We start from the raw sequence: 24,347 nt of genomic DNA, 5'->3' as shown, positions 1-24,347 counted from the left end.
AATAAACAGAAGTCTGCATGACCGGCTTCACAAGAAGACTTTTGCCAGTCCATAGCTGGACTGAAAAGATGCTGGAGGATAAAGCTAGGGAGTAATATTCCAGTCCATACTGCCTTTTTAGCCCTTGTTAGCTGGACTGTAGCTTTGAGGGGGATGATAGCAATATTTAGTAGAATAACTGTATAAAAAAGGCAAGACTCTGTAGCATCTGGTCACTTGAGTTACTCTTCAAACATGAATTTTCATTTCCAAGCGTATTGGACAGTGATAATGTTTCTTGCGCTGTTTGAGTACGTAGCAGGTAGGTAGGTGACTCTGATACTCAAAATGCATTTGGTCCTGCTACACCAGCTCACAGACGTGTGTGTGGTTGCAGAAATTCTTTCCTTGCCACTTTGATGTGGTAGGCTTCATGAATACTTGAGTTTTGTAAATGATCCTACTTCTGCCACGGGTTGGTATGTGTCAGCAGTGGGCAATCTGAAATATGAACAGTGTATTGCAGCTTGCTCTGTGATGCTTCAGACAGCCGAGTCTGTGCACGAGTTCATATGCCCTTCCATACATCGCTACTACTGTTTCCCATTTCCTTGCTCCTTTGAAGCTTAAAAAGTTTTATTTCCTTTTTTGTACTGCTGCTTTGCTTGTGTGTTCTGGTTAACAAAACATGCTAACTTTTAAAAAGTAGCCTTAATATAGCAGTAGTGTGGAAAATCAGAAGTGGTGGGTGACATCAAATTAAATCAGAGATCTTCAGATATGAAGATCTAGTCCATATTATGTGCGTTAAACTTCTTGTATCATTGCACTGTAGATGAAAATGTTTGTGGTGTTTCTTAAAAAACTAAGTGGTTTTGTGATTTAGTTTTTGGGACTGTTGTCCAAAGGAACAAACAGATGTAGAAAAATCTTGGAATAGCTGTTTAATAGTAAGCTGTTTAAGGGTTTTCAACTGTATTCGTATTACAATGGTTTAAGATGGTATGTTAAAGCAGAGCAACTTAAAAGACCTATTTAGGTGGGAAATGGAACCTGACTAAATTGCAGGCATAACATTGTTAAATGTCACAAGTATTTGGCAATTACAAAGCAGCCAGACACTAGCTGACTTTTTGAACATCTCCTGTGTGGTATCCTCCTCTCTACTTGTCTTGGAAGGCAAAAGTACTAACTATCCCTAGCCAGTTTAATCACCTAATTTTTGCCCAATGTGTACATCTGTGTATCACTCAAGTTCACAGCAATGTGAATTTAGTAGGATTAAGAAAAAATGCCTGCCAATGAACTAAAGAAGTTGCAGAGTATTCCAGATTTTATTGTGCTGCCCCTCTGAATTTAGGCGGGGGAAGAAACCTTGGTGAAAGGCTAATTCAGGGCTAACATGTACTTAGTCAAGATTCTCTGACCTCTTACCGCAGTAAGAACAGGTGGAGAATGACCACAGCTACTGTAAGTCTCTCTCTCTCTTTTTTTTTTTTTTTTTTTTAAATCAAGATGGCAGCGTGTGGGGCTCTTGGAATTGATCAGGTGGTAACTCAGAATGCATCTGCAAAATAAAAAGTGAAACGTCACAGTTTCTAGCAAATTATATCAATCTTACTGCTCTTAGTTTTGCCTTGTGTGATGCATGTAAGACCAGCAGGAATACTGAAGTTACTTGCGATAGTTAAGAATGCAGAATGTTGAAAGTAAACCTTTTTTTTTGCTTTTACATTTGTAGAAAAGGATCTAAAATTGAGTTAAAAGTACTTTCTAGATGCATTCTGCACTTTTTCCCCACACCTAGTTTATAGTATACAAAACTAAAGATTCAAAGGCAGGTCATGTGAGGACTACACTGTCTTTAGGAAATTACCTGTGATTTCTATTTTGTAGTTGTATTTCACCCTGTTCATGCCACTTGTTCTTTCTGTGATGGTAATGTTATTTTAATGTTTCAGAAATAATAATCTTCCTTTTATTACTTCCGTTAAGGTGTTACTTCTATCTGCATAACCTGAAGAGTGTGAAATGCATTGTTGTTTTTTTGTTTTTTGTTTTTTTTTTCTACCGAGCTTTGTAGTTTGCCATAAGTTAAGTGCATCATTTTATTGAGACTTTGAAATTCTTGTAAACGTGTATGAAGTTAATTTGTTTATAGTAGCTTTCTCACTTAGAGAAGTGCGAATACATGTTAAATAGAAAGCAAGTTTCTCTTAATCCTATTGGGGAACCACATAAAAGAGTTTTGCTTTTGTTTGATAAAGAGCCAGTCTCTTTGCGTGCTTCTGGGATTGCATCCCTGCCTTATCGCTGTGTCCTTTCTCTCCCTCATTTGACCCTTCACTTCTGAGCAATTACACATTAATCCAGACCTTTTGCAACCTCTCAAATGTAGCAATTGGGCTTTGCTTCACCAGAGCTTGCTGGTACTTGAGAGTGTTTACATGGGCGGGTCTGAAGAAACCAATGTGTGGCTGGCTCTTGGGAGGGCTGAGGATGTGCAGAGAGGGTGCAAACAGCCAACCTGAGACTGGGATGTCATACTGAACCCTGCCTTTAAGCACAGCTCTTGTTCTAGCTGTGTTATATCATGTGTTTCTTTTGGGAGATTTGGGAAATACTTTTTCAGTACTAATTGTTTATAGTAAGAAACATTATTTGATGCTACTGGCAAATAATTTTTCTTTCCGGGGTGGGGTGAGAGTGGGGGTGTGAAAGCCTTGGAAGAAGTTCCCCCTTGCATTATGTGACCCAGCAATGTTGATCTTGTCCTGGCTCTTTCTGGGGTGGGGCTTTAAGTGCTGATCTTACTTTTAATCCAGTATGACACTGGAAAGGCGTAAGTATTTTTATTGATTTAAAATATCTCAGACCAAACACTCTGAGTTTCAAGATGAACCTTTAAATTGAAGAAATGATCATTTTGTATTGCATCAAATGCTTTTGTCTGCTACAGAGTTTGTACTTTGTATTTTGCTTTTGCTCTGCGGTATAGCCTCTCTTTTTTACCGGCAGAAAGAATTGATCTGCCATGTAGTTATATTCTTTTCCTCAAAATTAGTGAATTAAGCCAGCAAAAGCTCCTCTTTGACATAGCTTTAGCTATGCCAGAGCACATCTTCAGTGGTGCTTCCTCTAATATACTTTACTTTCCAGTGGTTTGCAGTTCAGGGATTTCTTCAGCCATAGATTATATCCATCTTTTTGTGGACTCTTAATTCCGTAAGCTTGTCTCTGCTTTTTCAGCCTATTTATACTAGTGTCCTCATTTGTCTTGCTTTCACTGGTGGTTACAGTCATTAATTTTGGTACTCAGGCTAGCAATATTCAGGCTGCAAACTCCAGCCTCGTGGAGGCATAGTCACCACCTGCTTTGCTGTGGGGACATTGTCCTTCGGCGAAACAGAAAGTGGGGGACTTGAAGTGCTTAGCTGCCTCAGCTGGGCAGCTGCCTGCTGGGCAAGGGCTGTGAATCCTGAGCCCGCATGGTGCCTGATTCCTTAGCACTGGGAAGGTGTTCAAGAACCCTTTCCGAAAGTGCACCCAGGACAGGATTACACCTGTGAGTATGACTGATCTACTGGAGTTGTTGCCGGAGGCAGCAGTAATAATCTGACTTGTAATTATCTGCTTTCATTAGGTGATCTTTCTTTTTGTACAGCTGGTTTCTAGGAAGGTAAAGTTGATGTGTCTGTTCCGAATTTCACATACCCTCACAAAAGCATTTGATGTGTTAGAGTAGCAGTACTGAAACCCCACATTTGCACAGGTTTAATCACAGTCCTCCTATTAAATAATAAAAGCACGGGGATTGGGATATATATATGTAATCCTTTGCCTAAACAATTGGATGCTGAAATCCCTTGGCTCAGGTTCTGCCAAAGTCTTGATGGGCTTTGAACTTTGGTGGCTCTCCTTTTGACTGCTCTGTTCCTGTGTCTTCTCCAGTTTTGGTCACACTGTTTGGAGTGGTATGTTCTGAAGGAGCTTTCTGTACTGAAGTGAGAAGTCTTCTGTGGGCTCACACTGATGGTGATCAGTGGCTTGCTTGATTGCATAAATACCTATTTTAATGCATTCCAGATATTTATCCTGCAGTTGTCAAACAGGATTTATGTACTTCCAGAGCAGTTAATCAGGGAGGGGATTCAACTTTGTGGCCTAATTAATGACTAAGCCAGGGAAGGAAAAGTGAGGATATAGGACTAGCAGTGCCTCGACCTACTGGTGTTCTGATCAAATGACAAAAGAAAATTCTCATGTTTGCCAGAAGCAATAAGAAGGGACCATTCATAATATTTTACTCCAATTTCTTTTTTATTCTTTCCTCATTAAGGTGTCTCACTAAATACAAGAATTGGATAAGACACCTTTATGACTGTTTCTTCTTGCCTCCAGAGAAAGAGTAGTAATTTCTTCATAGACAGAGTGCTCAAAGCTTTACTTATCACCTTTTTCTGCACAAAGGTTCCCTCTACCCCAATGGTGCAATATTTCTTTTCCTTGGCCAGCAAAGGAATGTGGCTGGGAAATGAAATATTCAATTTATCTCAAGAAATGGACTTGCCTTTCGCTTAATCTTCCTCACTAGGGATGGGTGACAGTACAAAACACTTAATGTATGTTAGGTATGTCGTGTGAAGCTAGGAGCAGGTTAACTTATGGTGATCGTTTCTGTAGAACTTGCTGGAGTATTTTAGGGATAGAAATGAGAGTATTTGGTGTGGCTTGCACTAACACATATTTTGGATTTAAATTCTTTGGTCATCCTATTCATTCTTTTTGCTTTCTTCTCCTTTATGTTTAGAGCACCACTACACCAGGTGAATTTTAGGGGCTTCCTTTAAACCTTCTATATTTCAGCTTTCATCGTAGTAATTACAAAGGTAATTAATAGGCTGAGGTAAATAAATAATTTACAGGCATCAGCATGACTCTAATCCTTGACAAAATAATGGAATAGCTAATGAAGCTCAGACTTAACCTGTCTGGAAACAAAATAAACAATTTATGTTTTTTTAAACTTTATTTGCCTGTTTGATTTCTGTAAAAACTGGGCTCAACTTTGTTGCTGAGGTCTCTATGCAACAATTTGAGTTGAGGAATACTTTGTATTTGGGGTTTGCTCCCCCCCTGCTTCCGTCTTCCAAGCATTGTCTGCCCAGGGATTCATAAGAGTAACATGACTTGGTGTGAGTCTTGGTTGTGAAGAATTGCAATGTGCTAGTTTATGGTTATAAGCTGGCCACAGAAAAGTGTAGAAGCTTTCCAGTACGTAGTGTGTTACGTGAAATTGTGTTAGTGAGTGGCTTAGCAGCAAGTGACTTGATGAGCTTAGATGCTGGCGAGTTTGTGAAACAGGAGCTTGCCTCCTTTCTCTTTCATTCCTTTTCTTTCCCATGAGCATGCTGCATGTTCTTGGACATGCTCCCCTCTACCCAACGCTGGTGAGGCCACACCTGGAGTACTTGGTCCACTTCGGGGCTCTCCAGTACAGGAGAGACGTGAACATACTGGAGTGAGAGCAGTGGAGGGCCACTAAGACGATGAAGGGACTGGAGCATCACTCCTATGAGGAAAGGCTGAGAGAGCTGGGACTGGTCAGCTTGGAGAAGAGAAGGATCAGGATCAGAGAGATGCTACCAAAGTTTATCAATACCTGAAGGGAGGGTGCAAAGAGGATGGAGCCAGGCTCTTCTGAGTGATGCCCAGGAACAGGACAAGAGGCAATGGGTGCAAACTGAAACACAGGAGATTCCACTTATACTTAAAACACTGGTGGAGGTTGCCCAGAGAGGTTGAGGCGTCTCCGTCGTTGCAGATGTTCAAAGTCTGATTGGACATGGCCCTGGGCAACCTGCTCTGACTGGGAGCGTTGGACTAGACTAGATCTCCATAGGTGCCTTCTGACCTCTGCCATGCTGTACTTTCTGTGAAAACACTTTAATGCAAAAGTTTACTAAACTTCTTGGGAGCAATGCGAAGAGGGAGGCGTTCATACGGTTGGTGAAGCTTGCTTAATACTTTTAAGATGGCTTGAGGCATTTGTATGAAAGTGCTGGAAGACTTGTCTTGATATTGCAGTGAGTATAACAGTTACAAAATTGCAACATATATGTAACATTGAACATATATATAAACTACACATGTTCAGTGTGTTTGGGGCTTTTTGGGGGTCTAGAAATCTTGTTCCAAGTGACAGAGAGAGCATTATGGCTTTTTAAAGACACTTCTTTACTGTTCTCTTTTCTTAATTTCTGAGTTAATTATCACTGAAAAGTTTAAATAATTTTTTTATTCGCTTCCATGGATGAAATACAATTGTATGTGTGCTATTTTTTTTGTTTTAAGACTAGATTTCTAAATACCATCAGAAATTAGAGGCAATCAAACCCAGAAAACTAATACCTTGACTTTGCATAACTCAGCTGCTGAAGTTGCTATGTTATGCATGTCTTATATACTGGACTGCTAGTAAAGACTTAAATTCCATGGGGTTATAAATTCCATTTGTTTTTAAATAACTCTAGTCTGTGTGCTGCTGTCGCTGAAATGGTACCTATATGGTCTGTATCGGGAGGTACTTAGTTAACTTGCTTGCAGAAACATTTAAATAGCATTTATGTAACTTTTAAAATATGTTAACAGCATACATTTTTTTGAAATCTGTTGATTAATCTATTTTCACCAGGAAAGTAGGATATTCTGATTATGCTTGTCTTTCCATTCCCCCCCCCCCCCTCCCCCCCAGCAAAACTGTTCCAATTTGGATTAACTAGTGGGAAATTTAATCCAGTTTTCATGTCATAAAGCTAAGTAGCTACAGGTTGTGTGAAAATCAGTGGCTGTAAGAAGAAGAGGCCCTGAATGCAGTGCCTCCACTAAAGAAAAAATTAAAAAAAAAATGTATAGATGTCTTTTCTGCTGCCTGGTGGATGGCCAGTCAGCATCTGCATGTGAGGTACAATCTGGTGCGGACCCAACTACCTATGGCCTGTACCTTCTATTTGTGTAGGGAAAAGCTGTTGACCTAGAGAGGTTTAGAGCAGGAATGATGATGGACTGTGATGGAAGGAGATTGGGCACAACGTGGGGAGAGATGGATGGAGGAGCCTGGGAAAAAGCTGGGCAGCTCTGAAGGGATGGATCAGGAAAGGTTTTAATATTTGGGAGTGAAAAGACAGAGAATAGGGGATGAGGAGGATTTTGGATTGCACGTTTTGGGTTTTTGGAAAAGGAAGATGGGAAAACCTCTGGCTGAACAGAGTTGGGATAAAAGAGACTCTTGAATATGAGGGGGCAGAAGTTCAGTGTTGCGAATAAGAACTTGGCAGAGTGCTACTGTCTTTACCCACCTGTCACAGAGAACGAAATAATCTCTCCAGTCTGGTGTTTTTTTAATTATCTGAAATGTGGGCGCTTGTCCTTATTGCATGCAGCAAGTCAGCCTTCTCAGTCTGATGCAAACTTGGAGCTCTGGCCAGAGCAACGCATGGAATATGTTGCATCTCTAACAGTACCTGTGAAAAGTTGTCTCTGGGATATTACTGCATTTCCTTCTGCCACATTGGGTCTGCTTCTCCAGTCAGTTATGAAAATTTTCAAAAAGCTTACTCCTATGTGTAATTCTTTTTTTAAAGGAAGTTTGCCACTGCGTATGACATAATCATATGTGGAAAACGACGTTATGTCTTTTGAACCATGAATATTGTTTTGTGAAGGTGTTCAAACATCATGTTTGATGTCTGCCTGATTTGCAACTCTGCCATAACTAGCAGAGAGAGATACTTGCGTATATACAGTTTATGGGTTGGCTTCCTTCTCTGCCCAAGCAGTATTGCTTACTTGGGCCTGCACAGGGTCTCTGACATCTGTTGTGTGTCTGCTTCCTTCTGGTATGCAGATGGGCTTATTGTGGGGACGGCTCCTGTGTTATGCAGGAGATTATGCTAGATGATCACAATGATCCCTCTGACCTCATATCCCGTGAATCACCTCCACAAATGCAAGTGAGCCTAATAATAGTTCTAATTTGGGCAGAGAAAAAAGAGCAGATGGCTAACACCAACTTGTAGAAAGCAATTCTGTTTTCTTTGTAACCGCTCAGAAATGCAAAGACCTAATCTGTGTTCATAACAAAACGAGCTGTAGTAAATCTAGTTTGTGATTCCTACCTTTTATTTGTGTCTGTAAATTTACTCTATCTCTTTAAGTGCCCTCCTGTTTGTGTACTTAGCAACATCTTAATCGCCAGATTTTGGGCAGGAGTTATCTGCCTTTCTCTTCTCCACATGCCAGTCGTGTTGGTTGGGTCCTCAGGGAGATGGTGAGGGCATCTTCCTCTCCCTGTGGGTGAAGTTTGTCCTTTATCTACGGGGCACATATAATCCAATCCATTCTTTATTGTCAAAGAGGTATTTGTGATACCTTCTATTTCTTTTTTTTTTTCCCACAGTGCACTTGCTGATGGCTGAAACCCTTTCCTCTAACCAAAGATTTTGGCAGAAACTTTTCCAGCCTCAAACCTTGGTGCGTGATCACTGGCAGTTTGTGAAATATGTGCCCAAACGTATTTGTATTGCACGCAAAGGCTTCCCAGGGCTGTCTTGCACTGGGAGGTGATGCTGCTTGGTTTGACCAAATGTTAGGGAGCCATTGCAGGCTGTTGGAGTGAAATGCGGGGTTGCTGGGCCCTGGCAACCCTCTGGAGTAGCCCCATGTAGGTGTCGGGACACTTTGCCTCCAATTCATGGTTTTGCATTCTCATCCTGTGAAAACAGCAGGGTCACTGGCTGACCAGCGTGGGTCTTCAGGCCTGGTGCAAGGTGCCACAGCATTATTTCTGTTTCCCAAGAGCTTGCTGTTCTCTGTAGCTTCCTTTTAAACATCATTCCAATGTGCTGAGACCAGCAGTGTGGCGTGTTAGATTGCTTTTGCTGGGAGGTATGGAAACAGCTATTTTAATATTGCTTCAGCTGTGAGGATGCCTTCTTCTAAGTTATCAGATGCTGGGGGATTTTTTTTATTGTGAACTAAATACAATTTAGCTTAGACTCACAGCAGACTTCAGTGAGAACCGGGGGGTCGTCCTCATTACTCGTCTGTGGTGTCTTGTTTTTGATGGTGTCTGCTGTTGGGGAAACCCCAGGGAGTGAGATGCAGGGTTTTTTTTTTTAGGTTTGGTGGGTTTTTTTTTAATGCTTGTATTTCATAGCTTGGTCTATACAGAGAATTTACAATTTGGACAACTGCATTTTGTGTGGCAGTTGCTATAGGCAGACATCGGTACTTTTTTTGTTAGAGATATTAATATAACTGTGTTTTTGTCCAACTGCTGAAGTTTGATGGAGAGGGAAGGAGAAGGAATGAAGGAAAACTTTGTGCTTGCCACTGATTTGCAGAAATTAAAGTTGCAGCGCAAAGGTGAAAGCTTACAAGCGAATTACTTTTTGCTGGAGCCATTTCTACCATGGTGTTGCAAGAGAAGAGGGGATCTGCTGAACAATCTTAACTTTTGCTTTCTGTTTCTTTAAAATAAACCCAACACCCTCCCCCCCTAAAATCCCAACCCAATCCAAAACCTCAGGGCTGCTGATAAAGATTATTCTGTGTTAATGAAGTCAGGATCCAGTAGTCCTGATGGGCATCAGAGGTTCTTCTGTGAGCTCGGTGGTCATGAACTCTGGTGCTTTGTGGCTTGCTTGGCTTTTTGCCTCTTGCTAACCACGCTGGTTTCTATCCTCAATTTTTGTATCTTTGTATATGTGAATTACTCTGAGTGAGTTTGACAAAAAGATAGTTACTTTCAAAGTGCTTTTTCTATCCAGAAAATCCTGCACCCAAGAATACAAAACTTTCCCCTCTTTTTGTTAATGTTGTCAGGGTTTCAGGCGGTGCTAGTCCTGGGTGGGGTGGTATCTGCGATAAGTACTCTTTCTTGCCTAAAGGCTTAGGCAAAGGGATGTTTCTAACTTCGTTACATTCCAAGTGTCTTAATTGAAACCCACAGGCTAATTCCTTCTTTTATTTCTAAATTCCTTTGCTGAGAACTTTAATGAGAACTTAAATAATGAGGTGGGGAAGGCAAATTTAAGTCTTAAAATGTGAGATGACCCTTGGTAACTTGTGCTGGAATGGTTGGGCAATTTCTGTACTCTATTTGCCAAACTAGTCTGTACTCTTCTACAGGGCGCTTTCAGCTCTTTTGGGTGTGATAACTTTTGTCTTTCAAAAACTAAATAGAACAGTTTTGTCATGTAAGCATGTAATGCGTTTTGGGGAAATAAGAAAGCTGGCTCTCAGTATGAAGTAGAGGTAGCGTAAAGGGTAAACCACAATCTGGTGAGGCTTTTTTTATTACCTCTATTTTTAGATCATTTAGATTCCTTTTTGCTCCTGAACATGATATTCACAAGGTAATAGATTGGACTTGAACTGCGATTTCAAAGTGCCCCAATACAATTAAGGGACAACGTTGAGGATAGAGCAGATATGTAAGGCTATAAAAGCGGCTTCTGGGGGTGACTGAATGCCAGGACACAGGGTCAGCATCTGATCACAAGAGCCAGTTGTTTTGAGCATATTCCAGTTGCATGGACATACATCATGTTGTATAACAGAAACAGGCTTCAGCAAACAAGCATCCGGGATAGGAAGCTTTTCTTCTCTCTGTTGTCATCACAAGAGTTTAATTCTGTGCGTGTGTTTAGGTTTCTTTCTATTTCCTTGTAAAGGAACAAACTGTTCTGACATTGGCCGTTACAAGTCCATTAAGTAACTGGAGGGCAGGCAGAGCCATGTTGGCCAGACGAAACAGTCGGTGGGTGATGAAGCAGAATTTGGCCCCTAGTCAGTCCATGGCTTTTATTGTCAGGCTGCAGCAGTGTGAAAGGAAACACAAATGTTTTAGCAACTTGGTGAATTTGTTTCTCACTGGGCTGTGACTTGCTGACATTTTTAATGTCTTGTGTGAGAAATTGACTGGCTGGAGTACCGCGTGCTTTGCTGAATGGTAATATTGTGTTTTGACTGAATGTGGCTAATTTGTTATCTGAATCATAATGTCAGCTTCCAGGGTTAGCTTTACGTACTCATCTAAAGAAAATTAATTTGAGGGATAAAATAACTTGTCACTGTTGTTAACCAGCACCAGCATTTCAATTACAAATTTATTTCTCGGGATTTATAGCAGAAAGCTTGACACAACCCTAGCTATAATGGCCAATTGCAGAAATCCTAGTTTCAGAGGCTTTTGTAAGCAAACATGAAAGCATAGCCTGACTAGGCAAGTGTCATCTATGGGTTTTTATAACTGAGCAGAATGTTTTGGGAAGATGGGAGTTGTGGGGGTTCTGGTACCTTGCTTAACTGAAGTAGAAAGGATACTCTGATACTGAAGAGATAGTAGGGGTATATACATTCACGTTCTTTCTGTCTCCATTAAAGACTAAGTAGTTTTGTGTTTATCAAAGTCATGTGTCTTTTGGTTTGTTAGTTGTTTTTTTCCCCTCCCTAGGAAACCCTCTTTTTGAAAAGAGGGAAAAAGGGCTGGATTTTTAGTAAATGTCATGCATGCTAATGCAGCACGCATAGCGTGAGCACTTACACAACCTGGACCTAGGTCTGGAGGGAGCAGCTGTAGGCACAAGGCCCACTGATGGAGTCCTGGCAGGCTGAAGCTAGTGTAATGCTGAGACGAGCTGTCACCTCCTGCTGTGTGTGTGCTTGTGAAGGGGCTGAGCCCCCAAGACTGGGGTGAGCAGAGCTCTGAGCACACAGGATTTATAAATCCATGACCCTTTTCGTAACTGTTACCCTTTTACACAGCCAATACAACTATTTTTGGCTTCTTTTCATGCTTTGCCTTTATCATCTCAAGGAGTAAGCACATCAAAAGAATGTGAGACCTCAAACTTGGGGGTTACTCTTCTTGATTCTCACATAAGGAAGCTTAGGGAAGGAAAAACGCAGACCGAGCTTTAGGAAAGCGTCCTGGTACGTAGATATGTACCAGGGACAAAGGTTACTGAATGACGTTTAAAGAGAGGGAAGGATGTTTAAATCTAAATATATTCAATACAAATACTATTTGCGATTAATGTCAATGGAGAACATTATCAAGAGGTGGACGGAGTCTGGGATTGAGCTAGCTTTTTGGCCCAACAGTGGCAGTTAATAATCTAGTCTGTTCCTGTCTCCTAAAAAAACACTTGGAGGGGAAAAAATATATTCAGTAAATTCAGTAAATATATTCAGTATATTTGGACTTTAAATCTTGACCCTGTCAGTCTCCTATGAGATGGGTACTTGGCACTGAGTGTCCTGCTGGTAGATCCTATCCTTGCATTTTTGATGGCAAGGCGCTCTATTTCACTGAGGGAAGAGAGCAGGGTTAATGAGATCTTTTGGGTAATTGTATTCCCCCAGAACAATTCCTTGAATTTCAACGAGGTGTTTTAAGCATAGCCTGCTGTGCATGCACTGTAGATATCTTGAAGCTCTTTGAGAAAAATCTTTTTCCGCATTGGGCTATCTGATTTCTGGTTGAGCTCGAGGTGTGACTGAGGAGTAGGCTACATTGGATCTGCTTTAGGTGGCAAAGAGAAAAAGCACAGAATGGTGAAATAATGGCTGCTGGCTGCCACGCTGCAGGAGATGTGATGTGCACTCTTTGCCATGCTTTTTCAGCCGTAGCCTAAAAGGAGCCCAGAACAGAGGTTTTATTTTAAATTGACATGAATGTTTTCATAAAGCTTATTAAGTGACATCTCATTTCCTACCAGTGTGACTTCTTCTCTTGTCTGAACTCGGCCTTACCCACTGCTATTCCTTGTTCATGTCTGTTAGGTAAAAAACACCTGGTCATTTGTTCCACTGCTCCAGTAGCCTGTGTGTAACAGATCTGTGGCTAGATATTAGACATGGATGGCATCAGTTTCAGATGCATGTTGGGCAAGAAGGAGGAAATTTTGAGGTCATCTACCTAAGGAATCTTCTGGTAGTATTCTGTGACTTCTTTTTTATAAACATCTGGAGTTTGCAGGTAAAACTTCACTGTACGAGTCTCAATTGCTGCTGTCCGAGGCATATGATCTTTTAAGTGGTGTCTTTTAATCATAGTCTGATTTCTCTTCAGACTGTGTAATTTTTTTTTTCCTTTTCATGAAGTGGAACATTTGAGTTTCAATCCAGTTTTTTTTATGGCTTCATCCCAGTGCAAGGAGAGATGGTCTGAACACCATGGTGGTATGCTTTGTTGCAGTAAGGGGCTTGGAAAAATCAGTGCCAGCTGCCACCGAGAGTTTCTGCAGGAGAACATCCTGGGCAGCGACGTGCTGTGGGTGCCTGAAGCATATCTCCGGGCTGGTCTGTCAAGAAGCTCATGGAGTCTTGAAGGCCTTTTGGAGATTACAGTCTGGGCTGCAGCTGTCAAACTGAGTTTGCCTGGTGGAAAGCACTGCCTGCCTTGGCTGTGGTCTGCTGCATGGATTTGGAGGTTAAAGCCTTTCAGAGGCTGCATGTGTATCTTTTCTTCTTGGCTGCAGCAAGCAGGCCTGAAAATCCATGGTGGGCCAACTTCCTCTGCCTGGTCTGTTGTCAGCAGGTAATTCACTGTCATTTAAGTGCAGGTGATGAGGCATAGTATTGCCCTTAGCACTGCTCAGTGCAATTTATCCAAAAGGTGTCCTGTGATATGGGCAGAGCTGTGCTGGAGGTGACTCAGCCTGGGTTAGTGGGACGGACTCTGTAAAATTGCAGCTGACTCCCAAATGGCTTCCTTAAACAACCTGGGAAGCTATCTTCTCTCTGCACAGCTGGAGGCCACTGCTCCTCCCTCTGCTTTGACCTGTAGGTGCTCGCCTGTCCTTCCTCCTTGTCCTGCTGGGTCCTTCTGGTTATCTGCTGGGCCCTAGACGGTACTTTGGTGCCATACCAGTAGGGGCATCTGAAGGGAAGGGCTGCTGAACCCTTCCCACACTTCAGCTGAACTTGGCTGTGACTGATCACTAACATGGTTCCTAACCCAGGTGCGAAACCAGGCAGAGGGTGGGTAAGGATGCGAGTGCTTCAAGGGTTATTCCAGCAGCTTTGCTACTGCAGTAGTTGTGCTGTGTACTGAAGGAGGCTATTATCTGCATCAGAAGCTTGAATAAGGACCTAGGCAGCTTTTGGAGTAATACATCCAAGCAAAAATGTGTTGACAAAGTCATAGAATCATAGAGTCATAGAATCATACAGCTTGGAAAAGACCTCTAAGATCATCGAGTCCAACCGTCAACCCAACACACCATGCCCACTAAACCATGTCCCTAAGTACCTCATCTACACGTCTTTTAAATACTTCCAGGGATGGTGACTCCACCACTTCCCTGGGCAGCCTGTTCCAAGGCCTGATCACTCTTTCAGTAAAGAAATTTCTCCTAATGTCCAGTCTAAACCTCCCTTGGCGCAACTTGAGGCCATTTTCTCTCGTCCTATCACCAGTTCCTTGGGAGAAGAGACCAACACCCACCTCGCTACAACCTCCTTTCAGGTAGTTGTAGAGCGCGATGAGGTCTCCCCTCAGCCTCCTCTTCTCCAGGCGAAACAACCCCAGTTCCCTCAGCCGCTCCTCCTAAGACTTGTGCTCCAGGCCCTTCACCAGCTTCGTTGCCCTCCTCTGGACACGCTCCAGCACCTCCATGTCCTTCTTGTAGTGAGGGGTCCAAAACTGAACACAGGATTCGAGGTGCGGCCTCACCAGTGCCGAGTACAGGGGCACGATCACCTCCCTGCTCCTGCTGGCCACACTATTTCTGATACAGGCCAGGATGCTGTTGGCCTTCTTGGCCACCTGGGCACACTGCCGGCTCATGTTCAGCCGGCTGTCAGCCAGCACCCCCAGGTCCTTTTCCTCTGGGCAGCTTTCCAGCCACTCTTCCCCAAGCCTGTAGCGTTGCCTGGGGTTGTTGTGACCCAAGTGCAGGACCCGGCACTTGGCCTTGTTGAACCTCATACAGTTGGCCTCGGCCCATCGATCCAGCCTGTCCAGGTCCTGCTGCAGAGCCTTCCTACCCTCCAGCAGATCAACACTCCCGCCCAGCTTGGTGTCGTCTGCAAACTTACTGAGGGAGCACTCGATCCCCTCGTCCAGATCGTTGATGAAGATATTGAACAGGACCAGCCCCAGTACTGAGCCCTGGGGAACACCGCTCGTGACCGGCCGCCAACTGGATTTAACTCTGTTGACCACAACTCTCTGGGCCCGGCCGTCCAGCCAGTTTTTTACCCAGCGAAGAGTGCACCTGTCTAGGCCGTGAGCCGCCAGCTTCTCTAGGAGAATGCTGTGGGAGACAGTGTCAAAGGCTTTACTGAAGTCCAGGCAGACCACATCCACAGCCTTTCCCTCATCCACCAGGCGGGTCACCTGCTCATAGAAGGAGATCAGGTTGGTCAAGCAGGATCTGCCTTCCATGAACCCGTGCTGGCTGGGCCTGATCCCCTGGTTGTCCCGGACATGGCTCGTGAGCACCCTCAAAACGAACTGCTCCATGATCTTCCCCGGCACCGAGGTCAGGCTGACCGGCCTGTAGTTCCCCGGATCCTCCTTCCGGCCCTTCTTGTAGATCGGCGTCACATTGGCAAGCCTCCAGTCGTCCGGGACTTCCCCTGTTAACCAGGACTGCTGGTAAATGATGGAGAGCGGCTCGGCAAGCTCCTCCGCCAGCTCCCTCAGTACCCTCGGGTGGATCCCATCCGGCCCCATGGACTTGTGAGCGTCCAGGTGGCGTAGGAGGTCATTAACTTCATCCTCTTGGATTATGGGGGGTTTATCCTGCTCGTCGTCCTTGTCTTCCAGCTCAGGGGGCTGAGTGCCCTGAGGATAACCACTCTGACTACTAAAGACTGAGGCAAAGAAGGCGTTGAGTACCTCAGCCTTTTCCTCATCCTTGGTGGCAACGTTCCCCCCCGCATCCAATAGAGGATGGAAATTCTCCTTGGCTCTCCTTTTGTCATGAATATACTTGTAAAAGTATTTTTTGTTGTCTCTCAGGACACCCCTAGTAATGTCCTTCACCCTAGTAATGTCCTTCACCTGGGCCCCAGGGAGGCAGCAGACTTCCCTGTGGGATGGGTCTGGCTGACAAATTGGGCCCTCCTTCCTCAGAAGGGAATCACCAATGACAATTACCCTCCTTTTTTTCTTAGCGGAGGCAGTTGTAATTTGTGGGGCTGGCTGCCTCGCCTCAGGCAACCCCCTGGATGGGCCTTCATCTTCGTCCTCGTTCATCTGGCCCTCAAGTTCCAGAGCCCCATATCTGTTGTGTAGGGGCAGCTGGGAAGGTTGAGGTGAGGGAGGCCGGGCGGGGGCTCGCCTGGCACCCCGAGCAGGGACATTGATCAAGTCTGTTGATTAAAAGCCCATGGTTTCATAGGTTGCTTTTCACCAGATGGGAAGCCTGTGCATTTAATGCATTGGTATCCTGCCCAGGCTGTGCTGTAGGACTGAGGCTGATTCTAATGCGAAGGAGCTGCTGTGGTTGCTAGCAAAGTTGAAACATTTGTGTGACTCTGCAATTACCAAAATCTTGTAGAAGTTTGAACAGCTTTATTGACAGATTAGGTAAAAAATTCTCCCACTGAGTCAGGATAGTGTTTAATATGACCTGTTTTGAGCAATCTAGGATTAAGAAGAATGCATTTTCACTCATTGTTTTCGTCTTATTTTCTCTCTCCAGATGAACACAATGATGTACAGAAAAAGACCTTTACAAAATGGATAAATGCTCGGTTTTCCAAGGTAATGTTGGGTTGAAAGTACTACTTTATTTTGTTCGATTCACTGTTTAGGACAATATTGCTTAAATATACTTTGCTCTTACTCTTGTAGAATACTCCTAGTAAAATGTGTCAAAATGTGTAATGAAAACAGAAAAAATACTGTAATGTTTTTTCCCCTTTTTGTTTCCCCATGCACATAAACATTTGATACTACATGTCTTGTTTAAGAAAAAATGAAGAATTCTATTTGTTAATATATTAAAATACAGTTATTTGCATGATGGTGTCTGTTTGGGTTTTGGTCCTCTTATTTTATAAAGTTTATTTCTACATGCAGTTTTCTGAGTGGATTACAACAGATTTTGAACCTTAGTCACTGTGTTTACTCTCAGTGCTGCTGAGTCAGCTTTACTCATCTAAAATATTCTGCAAACCTCCAGTTGAAGTCACCTGGTGTTGCTACTTGAGTCTTGACTGTGAAATTTTGTATAATTACTTGCTCACTTTGAATTTTCCTTGGCTTTCATGCTGTATGTTTCTTGTTTTAATTCTCTTTACTGACTTGAAACTTACTGAGGATCTTGCTTTGTGTTTTGGGATGAGAAAGGAAGTGGTAGTTGCTTTGGGATGCTATTTAAAGCCTGCTTTTTATGCTGTTCTGCTGCTAGTGAAAAAGGATACTTTGCCCAGGAGTGTGGTGGGAAGTGTGGGAAGTTTCCCTACTTTATAGTTTGAATATGTGAAGGAACCTGGGTTATTATTGGAGAAAACTCATGGTTTTTTTCTAGCCAGTATGGTGCTGCAAGTGGGATAACTACTAGTTTTCACTCTGTTAACGAAAAGGGGCATGCGTGTGAAATCCTGAAAGTAGATATAAATATAGAAGGAAGGGTGTGTGTGTGTGGGGGGGGGGGGTTGGTTTGTTTTCTTTTTTTAAATAAAGCGACGACAGTGCTATAGCAATGAATGGCTGCCTCTGGAGCGCTGCCCTTCTGAAGTTCTTGGTCAGCAGGGTAAGAAATTTTTACCTTCCTTCCCTTCCTGTGCAACAGGACACTGGGCAATGCAAGGCTTGTGGTCTTGGTTGATTCACTTTGGCTTAGGTTTGTTTTGGCTGAAAGTTGATATCCTGCACTCTTCATCCAAAGCATTCTTGGCTAGTTTGCTCTTCAGGGGAGGAGTGTGTACGTGTAACTGGTTGCTCTACACTTTGCTTTTGACTGCTGCCGAGAGGAAAGATGGTTCTGCAGGAGCAGGGTTAGACAGGGCAGGATCATGTGAGGAGTGAAAACGCGGTGAGAAAGGAAGGCCTGTTTGTAGAGACCCTGGCATAAAGATGGCAGGAACACAGAAATGTCAGTGATACTGAGAATGTGCTATGTGACTTGTTTGTATGTGTTATGGACATTGTATTGAAATAGGTAAAATTGTTTTCAGTCCTTATACTTGTACACCAATGGATATATTTTATAAAGTGGCTTCTCCTTTTATACTATGTATTCAGACAGATCCTGCTTAGCTCCTGGATTTCCCTGCCACAAGGTATGGCCTGGATTTGAGGTAACTCTGACTTCATGGCCCATGAAACTACCTGAAGCTATGAAAGCCATGTTAATGATTAAAGAAACTTGTATAAAAGGACATATTCCTGACTACTGCACGTCCAATTCAAACTTGAGCATGGCTACTTTGTCATGACAAGGTGCAGATTTATGAAGACTGGCATGTTCAGATGCAAGGAAATTGCTGGTGTTAATCACCTCATTTCTAGTAAGAAAGCCTAGTTTCAACTGTACCTTGAAAATGTAAAGAGACTGATTTCAGTCTTACTGAAGTTTTTGTTTTTACCAAGTCATTTGGTAAAATGTTTATATGAAGATATTATAGAAATGTCAAATCCTCTGGATTTTTAAAATTCCTTTTCTGTGAACTAGATTGATTCAGCTGCTTAGTAAGATAGAGAGATTTTAGAGGTTGGGTAAATGTAATCTGACTTACACTGCAGAAGACAAAATGGTAACTGAGGAATTTTTGTATGGAATTGCAAAGTTCACTCCAAGAATTTTAGTTGTCTTTCCACATTAATTATATTGTAGTTGCCCTTCATTTAAACACATAAATAAAAAGTAAACAGCTGAGCCTCTATAAACTAATTTGGCATACAAAAAATCCTAAAATTGCAATTGCATAGTGTATTCAAAATCACTGAGGTTGATTTAAATCAATTCAATAGAGTTTTACAAAGGATCTAGAAAGAGAACAATATCTTTTCCCTCTCTCAGCAGAGAATAGGTAGATGAGTGAAACACGGTAAGTCTCTCAAGTATGGTTTGAGGTACCCATATCTGCTTCAGGCACCTATTCAGTGAGATATAAGTTCTTACTCTAGTTCACAGTACAGTAACGTGTGTTTGTCCTCTTCATTTGAACTGTGCTAGAACAAAATGTATTTTATTTGCACGTATTTTTTGAAATGAAGGCACAAGCACATTTAAAGTGGATTGAGCCTTAAGGTACTCAGCCAAGCCTCAGTGCTCACTGTAGAAATCTTTACCTTAGCAGAACATACGCACTACAACTCACAAACCTATGATGGTTGTGTGGTAAGGATATTTTGTTAAAATTAAAGGGAATAAAAATTGTTAGATAAATAATCTATTTTACCAAGCTTTAACCAAGAGGGAAGTTTGCATTCAAATAAATATTGATACAGAGCATTTCAGTGTATCTTTATATTAAGCCATGTGATGTTTTTCCTTATTGTATGTTTTTCCATTGCTCTGTCCAGTCTAATTTCAAGAGTTAGATTTAACTGTTTCCCTGTGGTATAGCCCACCAATTAAGGCATCTAGTTGTACGGATAGTTAATGGATGCTCTTCAAACACTGTAAAATTGTGTTTTCTATCCTTTTTTCTATCCCTTTATCCCTTTCTATCCTTTTTTTCACTAATACCTACCATTTCATAAGTATTAATGGGTATGTTTTCAGAACAACTTTCTGCAATGCAAGACTACTATCTTCTGTGTTTACAGCCATTGCAAATAAAGGTAAATATCAGAAGTAGCTACTAATTTTGAGTGCCCATTCTGAGACTTCGGTTAGATTATCCAGAGGATTTGACATTTCTATAATATCTTCATATAAACCAGAGCTTTTGTTGAGTCTTTTATGACAGAGATGCAACCTCATGCATCTCTTCTGCAAACTCAAGCAAACCATCTAAAGTAGCTAGTAGGTTTTCAGATGGAGCTTGATCAGTATAGAGAAGGGACTTCAAGAGGATGATGCCTGTGTCAGCAAGGACTGGGCGTAATGATCTGGGGAAGTCTCTTAATCTGGCACACAGTTAGTGATTACCTGTAAAATTGTGGTTTAAATTATTCTGATTAGTTACAGGGAAACTCTTGCCTAAAAGTAGAGTTTGAATTCAGGTCCATAGGATAACTTACTGCTCGATTAACCATACGTTATTTGTTACACAGACGAAAGAGGAGTGAACAAAGATTTTGCAATCAACCCGAGTTTTGACTTTTCCAAACTTCTAAATAGTTTCAATCTGTATCTATTCGCATGGCGTATCAGCAGGCCTCTGACACTTCAGCTGATAATTACATAGCATAGTGGCTGGATACTCACACTCGGAACCCTAGAAGGTTTCTAGAAGACTTGATAGGCATGTTGAGGGATTCAGGAGTCTTGTGTCCCACTTTAGACCCTGCAAGTACAGTTTTTTTCCTCTCTGTTTTCTTCACTTTCTTTACTCCTACTTTCTGACCCTGTTCCCTGCCCCCCCCCCCGCCTCACTTACTATTACACCCTCTTGTGTCAGAAAGCTTGCCTGCCCAGCAAATCCCAGCAAATCTGGAGTTTTGATCACCCTGCCTATTTCATTCCCACTTCTATCTTTGTCACTTAGTTGCTTACCCAGCAAGACCCAGTTTTTCTTGTTAAAGCTCCAGACCTGCTCTGTCCTTCCCACTCTACATCTCCTCACCTTCACGGCCCTTACAGGATTTGATGCATGTGTGGTCAGTCCTATTTTTGCATCTCTCTTTGTCTAAGCAGTCCTAGCCTTGCCCTCTCTTTATCTCCTTGCAGGAGTCAGTCTTTGCTGGCTTTTGTGTTCCCATTTTCCAAGGTAGTCCTTTTGCAAGTTTGCTTTCACATTGGTTATTCTCCTCTTCCGCTGTTCCTGAACTTGGCAGGTAGGACCCAGAGTCAGCACAAGAAACATGATGCCCTAACTCTTAATTTAGACTCACGGAGTCAGGTCTGTCACAACCTGTCAGAGCTTAGTGCTGTCACTCTAGAGGAAGTTCACAGATCCAGCATGGGCAAACTGAGACTCTTCCCAAAGAATCGTGTCTTCATTACATTTGGGAAGTTTTCCCACAAGGATGGCAGAAACACTTAATTGCTAGGAAGGCTGTGCTCTGCAAAAAGAGCATAAAACCCCAGAGATGCTTGTGGTATTCAATGAAAAGGACACTCGATTTCCCCCCCCACCCTCCCAGGTCATAAGTCTTGAGTCTGGATGGCTGTTGAAGGGGAGCCAGCTGCGGGCATTGTTCCAAGGTGTTGGGATATGCATTCAAAACCCTTGCATGCCTGAGAGCTGTGCTTCCCTTCCCTTTTTGTCATGTTACCCCCATCTCTTTCCAATCCAAGCTCTCAATTTCATTCTTTTTATACACGGAAGACTGTATGTCTTATTTCTGCATTTGCAGCATTCTTGTTGTATGTATTTCTGTGAACCCGATCCTCCAGGTCCTGTGCTGGTGCCCTGACATCTGCATTGACCAGCAGCTGCAGCACTGGCAGCGCTTGGAGCTAGGACCTGCCAGTGTGGGTGAAGCCAGACCTCCCATACTTTTACAGCATCTTAAGCTGTCTCCTGCTCTGTGCTCTTCCAAAATGCATTTCAGTTTAGGGTTAAAGAGCAAAGAAGAGGCTGAGGTGCAGCTTGGGAGGGGACTGCGTCCTCCAGGGCTGAGCTCCAGGTTAGCCTGCGAGAGGGCAAATGCTTGGTGCTGCAGCTCCTGCGTTGTTTCCTCTCCTGGGCTCTGACAGGTCCCCTCCCCTGGAAGGACACCAAATAAAGTAAAGATGAGAGAAGACAGGGCAGTAAGCAAACTTTGGAGTGCTTTGTGATGTGATGGCTTTATATGAATCTTAAATTAAAACAGTCCCTCCCCCATTATACCAGGCATTAATTCATTTGTTAACTGCAAAGTCTTATCTATCTTTCTGGGTGGTGTCCTGTGTAGATCTTTTCCATCATTTTTGCTCCTTAATTTTCTCCTTTCCTCTAAGGGTTTTTTTACCATAATAGTAAATGTCAGACCTCATACTTCTGAAGACGTTTTGCTGCTCCACTGCTGACACTTAGCAAATGTGATAAATCTTTTTAAAGACAAAAGGATACCTATTCAAGATAATTAATTTCACATGACCCGAGATACCTGAGGCCAAAGACTTTTCAGAAGGGATTTTTTTTTGGGAAGGGGAATTATGGAGTTTAAAGTATTAGTCATGCAAGAAGAGAGATCAAGAAGATTGATTAGGCAATTTTATCTGTCCAAGGAGACATCACCTAAGATGGTTTGTAGTCCTTTTTCCAGTTCAGTTTTTGTGGCGCAAGCAAGAAAATACTCAACTACTGGTAAAGTATTCTCCAGTCTAATTGCTCCTGCTGTTTTCCACTGCTGAATTAAACTGTAAAACGTAACCTCACTCAAAGATAGCCAAAACTGATAAAAAATTTGGCCTTAACCTGAGGAACAACCTGGGTGGAAAAGAACTAGTGTTTGTGTGAACTGGCCTTGAAAAATTCAATTTTTAGTGTACTCTTTTTTTTTTTTTTTTTTAACTGGATTACTTAGTCCTGTCTCTGAGAAGAGGTCAGATAGGATGTGAATTAACCAAGATGCAGGAAAATAAATCTTTTCTTCTCTAACAGGTTATGAGATATGATAAGGATGACTAATTTATAGCATAAAAGCAATAATACAAAGCATTTCACGATCTCTCCCAGATTTAGCTACAGCATGAGAATTGCCAGTTTTTTGCCCTCCTCTCAACTGCTGCTGTTTTCAGCTCTAAGAACAGGGTGTGGGCAGCATCTCCCTTACTGGACTTCAAAGCTTGGGGACTGTAATTACTGCTGATTTTGGTTAATGCTCTGGGCTTTTCAGAGTTTGGCTCTGATTCATGGTCTTGGTTATCATCCCAGTTGTTGGAGTGTTTGTATATTTGTGTTTGTGTGACCTTCTCAAGTACTAGAGCTGAACCTGGTAGAGGCACTGAAGCAAATCTGTCCCTTTACCTGTTAATTGCTAATGAGAATAATAGTCAACCTGGTCAGCAGGATTTTTTTTTTTTTTAAGGAACCAAGTTACAATCTGAAGTTAGCTGGCTTTAAAAAAAAAAAAAAAAAAAAAGGGTTGTGGGGGGAGATAACCTTCCAGTCTTACAGGAGAAATAACTGACAGTGATAAGAAGTATGATCCCAACTGCCCCTGCTGGTAATGATACATAATGAGGCTTAATTGCAAGCTGAGGTTAGTACTGTTACATTAAACATATTATAATAACGTAAGCTTATGTAAATGCATTAATAGATACACTGGGGAGAAAAAAAAGACCCACAGAGAGTTGCTGATGCCTTGTGTTTGTTTTGCTGTCTTGCTATGTCTAATATTTACTTTTATGTTTTCCCTCCTTCTACCATGTTGTCAGTCAAGTATTTCAGGTGTTCTGTGGATTGGGCTATCTTTAGCTTTTCAGCTTTGCTGCTACTTAAATTCATGTCTGTCATCTAGTAGAATCAAACTATCCAGCGTATCTCAGTGATGAGTCTTACTTTTTTTTTCCCCTGTTAGTCTGGAGTTTTAAATACCTATTTAGTTGCTTGTAATTATCTTATTTTTAAGCACCTGTGATGATATGTAATTCAGTCTGTAAACTGTTTTCCTCCTGTGATTGTAACTTTTTATTTATTTATTTTTTACTTGGTATTTGAATTCATTGTTTTGGTACTAGGGTCACGTAGAGATGTCACAACTACTCAAGCATATTCAGCATAGAGTAGAGCATACTCAACTGCAATACATCTGTCACAGTACAGCTAGTAGTTATGTATGCTGTCCTATAACTCCTGCATGTCAGTGGAAGGAAGATGGAAAAAAAAGTATCATGTTTTAATAAAAATATTTCTGTAAACAATGACTATGGTCTTAAATTAGAAATTGGCAAGATTATTTGTTGACATAATTGTTTACTTTTTGCAGTGACCTCTTTGCTTTCTGAATTGTTTCCCACATTGAGTTCCCATGTACTGGCCTTGTGATGCAGCAGCACTTGACATGTTTCTGACTCTGTGTTGGTCATGATAAAGTGTAGTTCTTACTCCTTGTGTTGTTTGTAATCGAGTTTAAACTAAGTAGGTGGTTACCATGAATTCCCTAGGAATGTACTACGAACATTATGAATGGTTCACGTTCTAGTTTAAGTGCCCAACCTGTTCAATATTTCCCCCTTCTCAAGAAAAAGGAGAAGGAGGTCTTTGCAGCTCTACTACTATTTTGACCTATTTATTGAGCA

General features: G+C 42.1%; 1 protein-coding gene across 1 annotated transcript in view; it reads left to right on the top strand.

Moving 5' to 3' along the window:
• Positions 1 to 24,347, top strand: part of LOC142081221 (utrophin-like) — a 103,334-nt gene that overhangs the window by 47,770 nt on the left and 31,217 nt on the right. The window contains exon 3 of the mRNA XM_075147912.1: positions 16,701 to 16,762. Coding sequence (XP_075004013.1) covers positions 16,701 to 16,762 — 62 coding nt within the window. The remainder of the gene's footprint in view (positions 1 to 16,700; positions 16,763 to 24,347) is intronic.

Source organism: Calonectris borealis, chromosome 3 (genome assembly GCF_964195595.1).
Source record: "Calonectris borealis chromosome 3, bCalBor7.hap1.2, whole genome shotgun sequence".
Lineage (NCBI taxonomy): Eukaryota > Metazoa > Chordata > Aves > Procellariiformes > Procellariidae > Calonectris > Calonectris borealis.
Note: the sequence above shows the minus strand (reverse complement) of the source record. Positions and strands in the feature narration are given on the sequence as shown.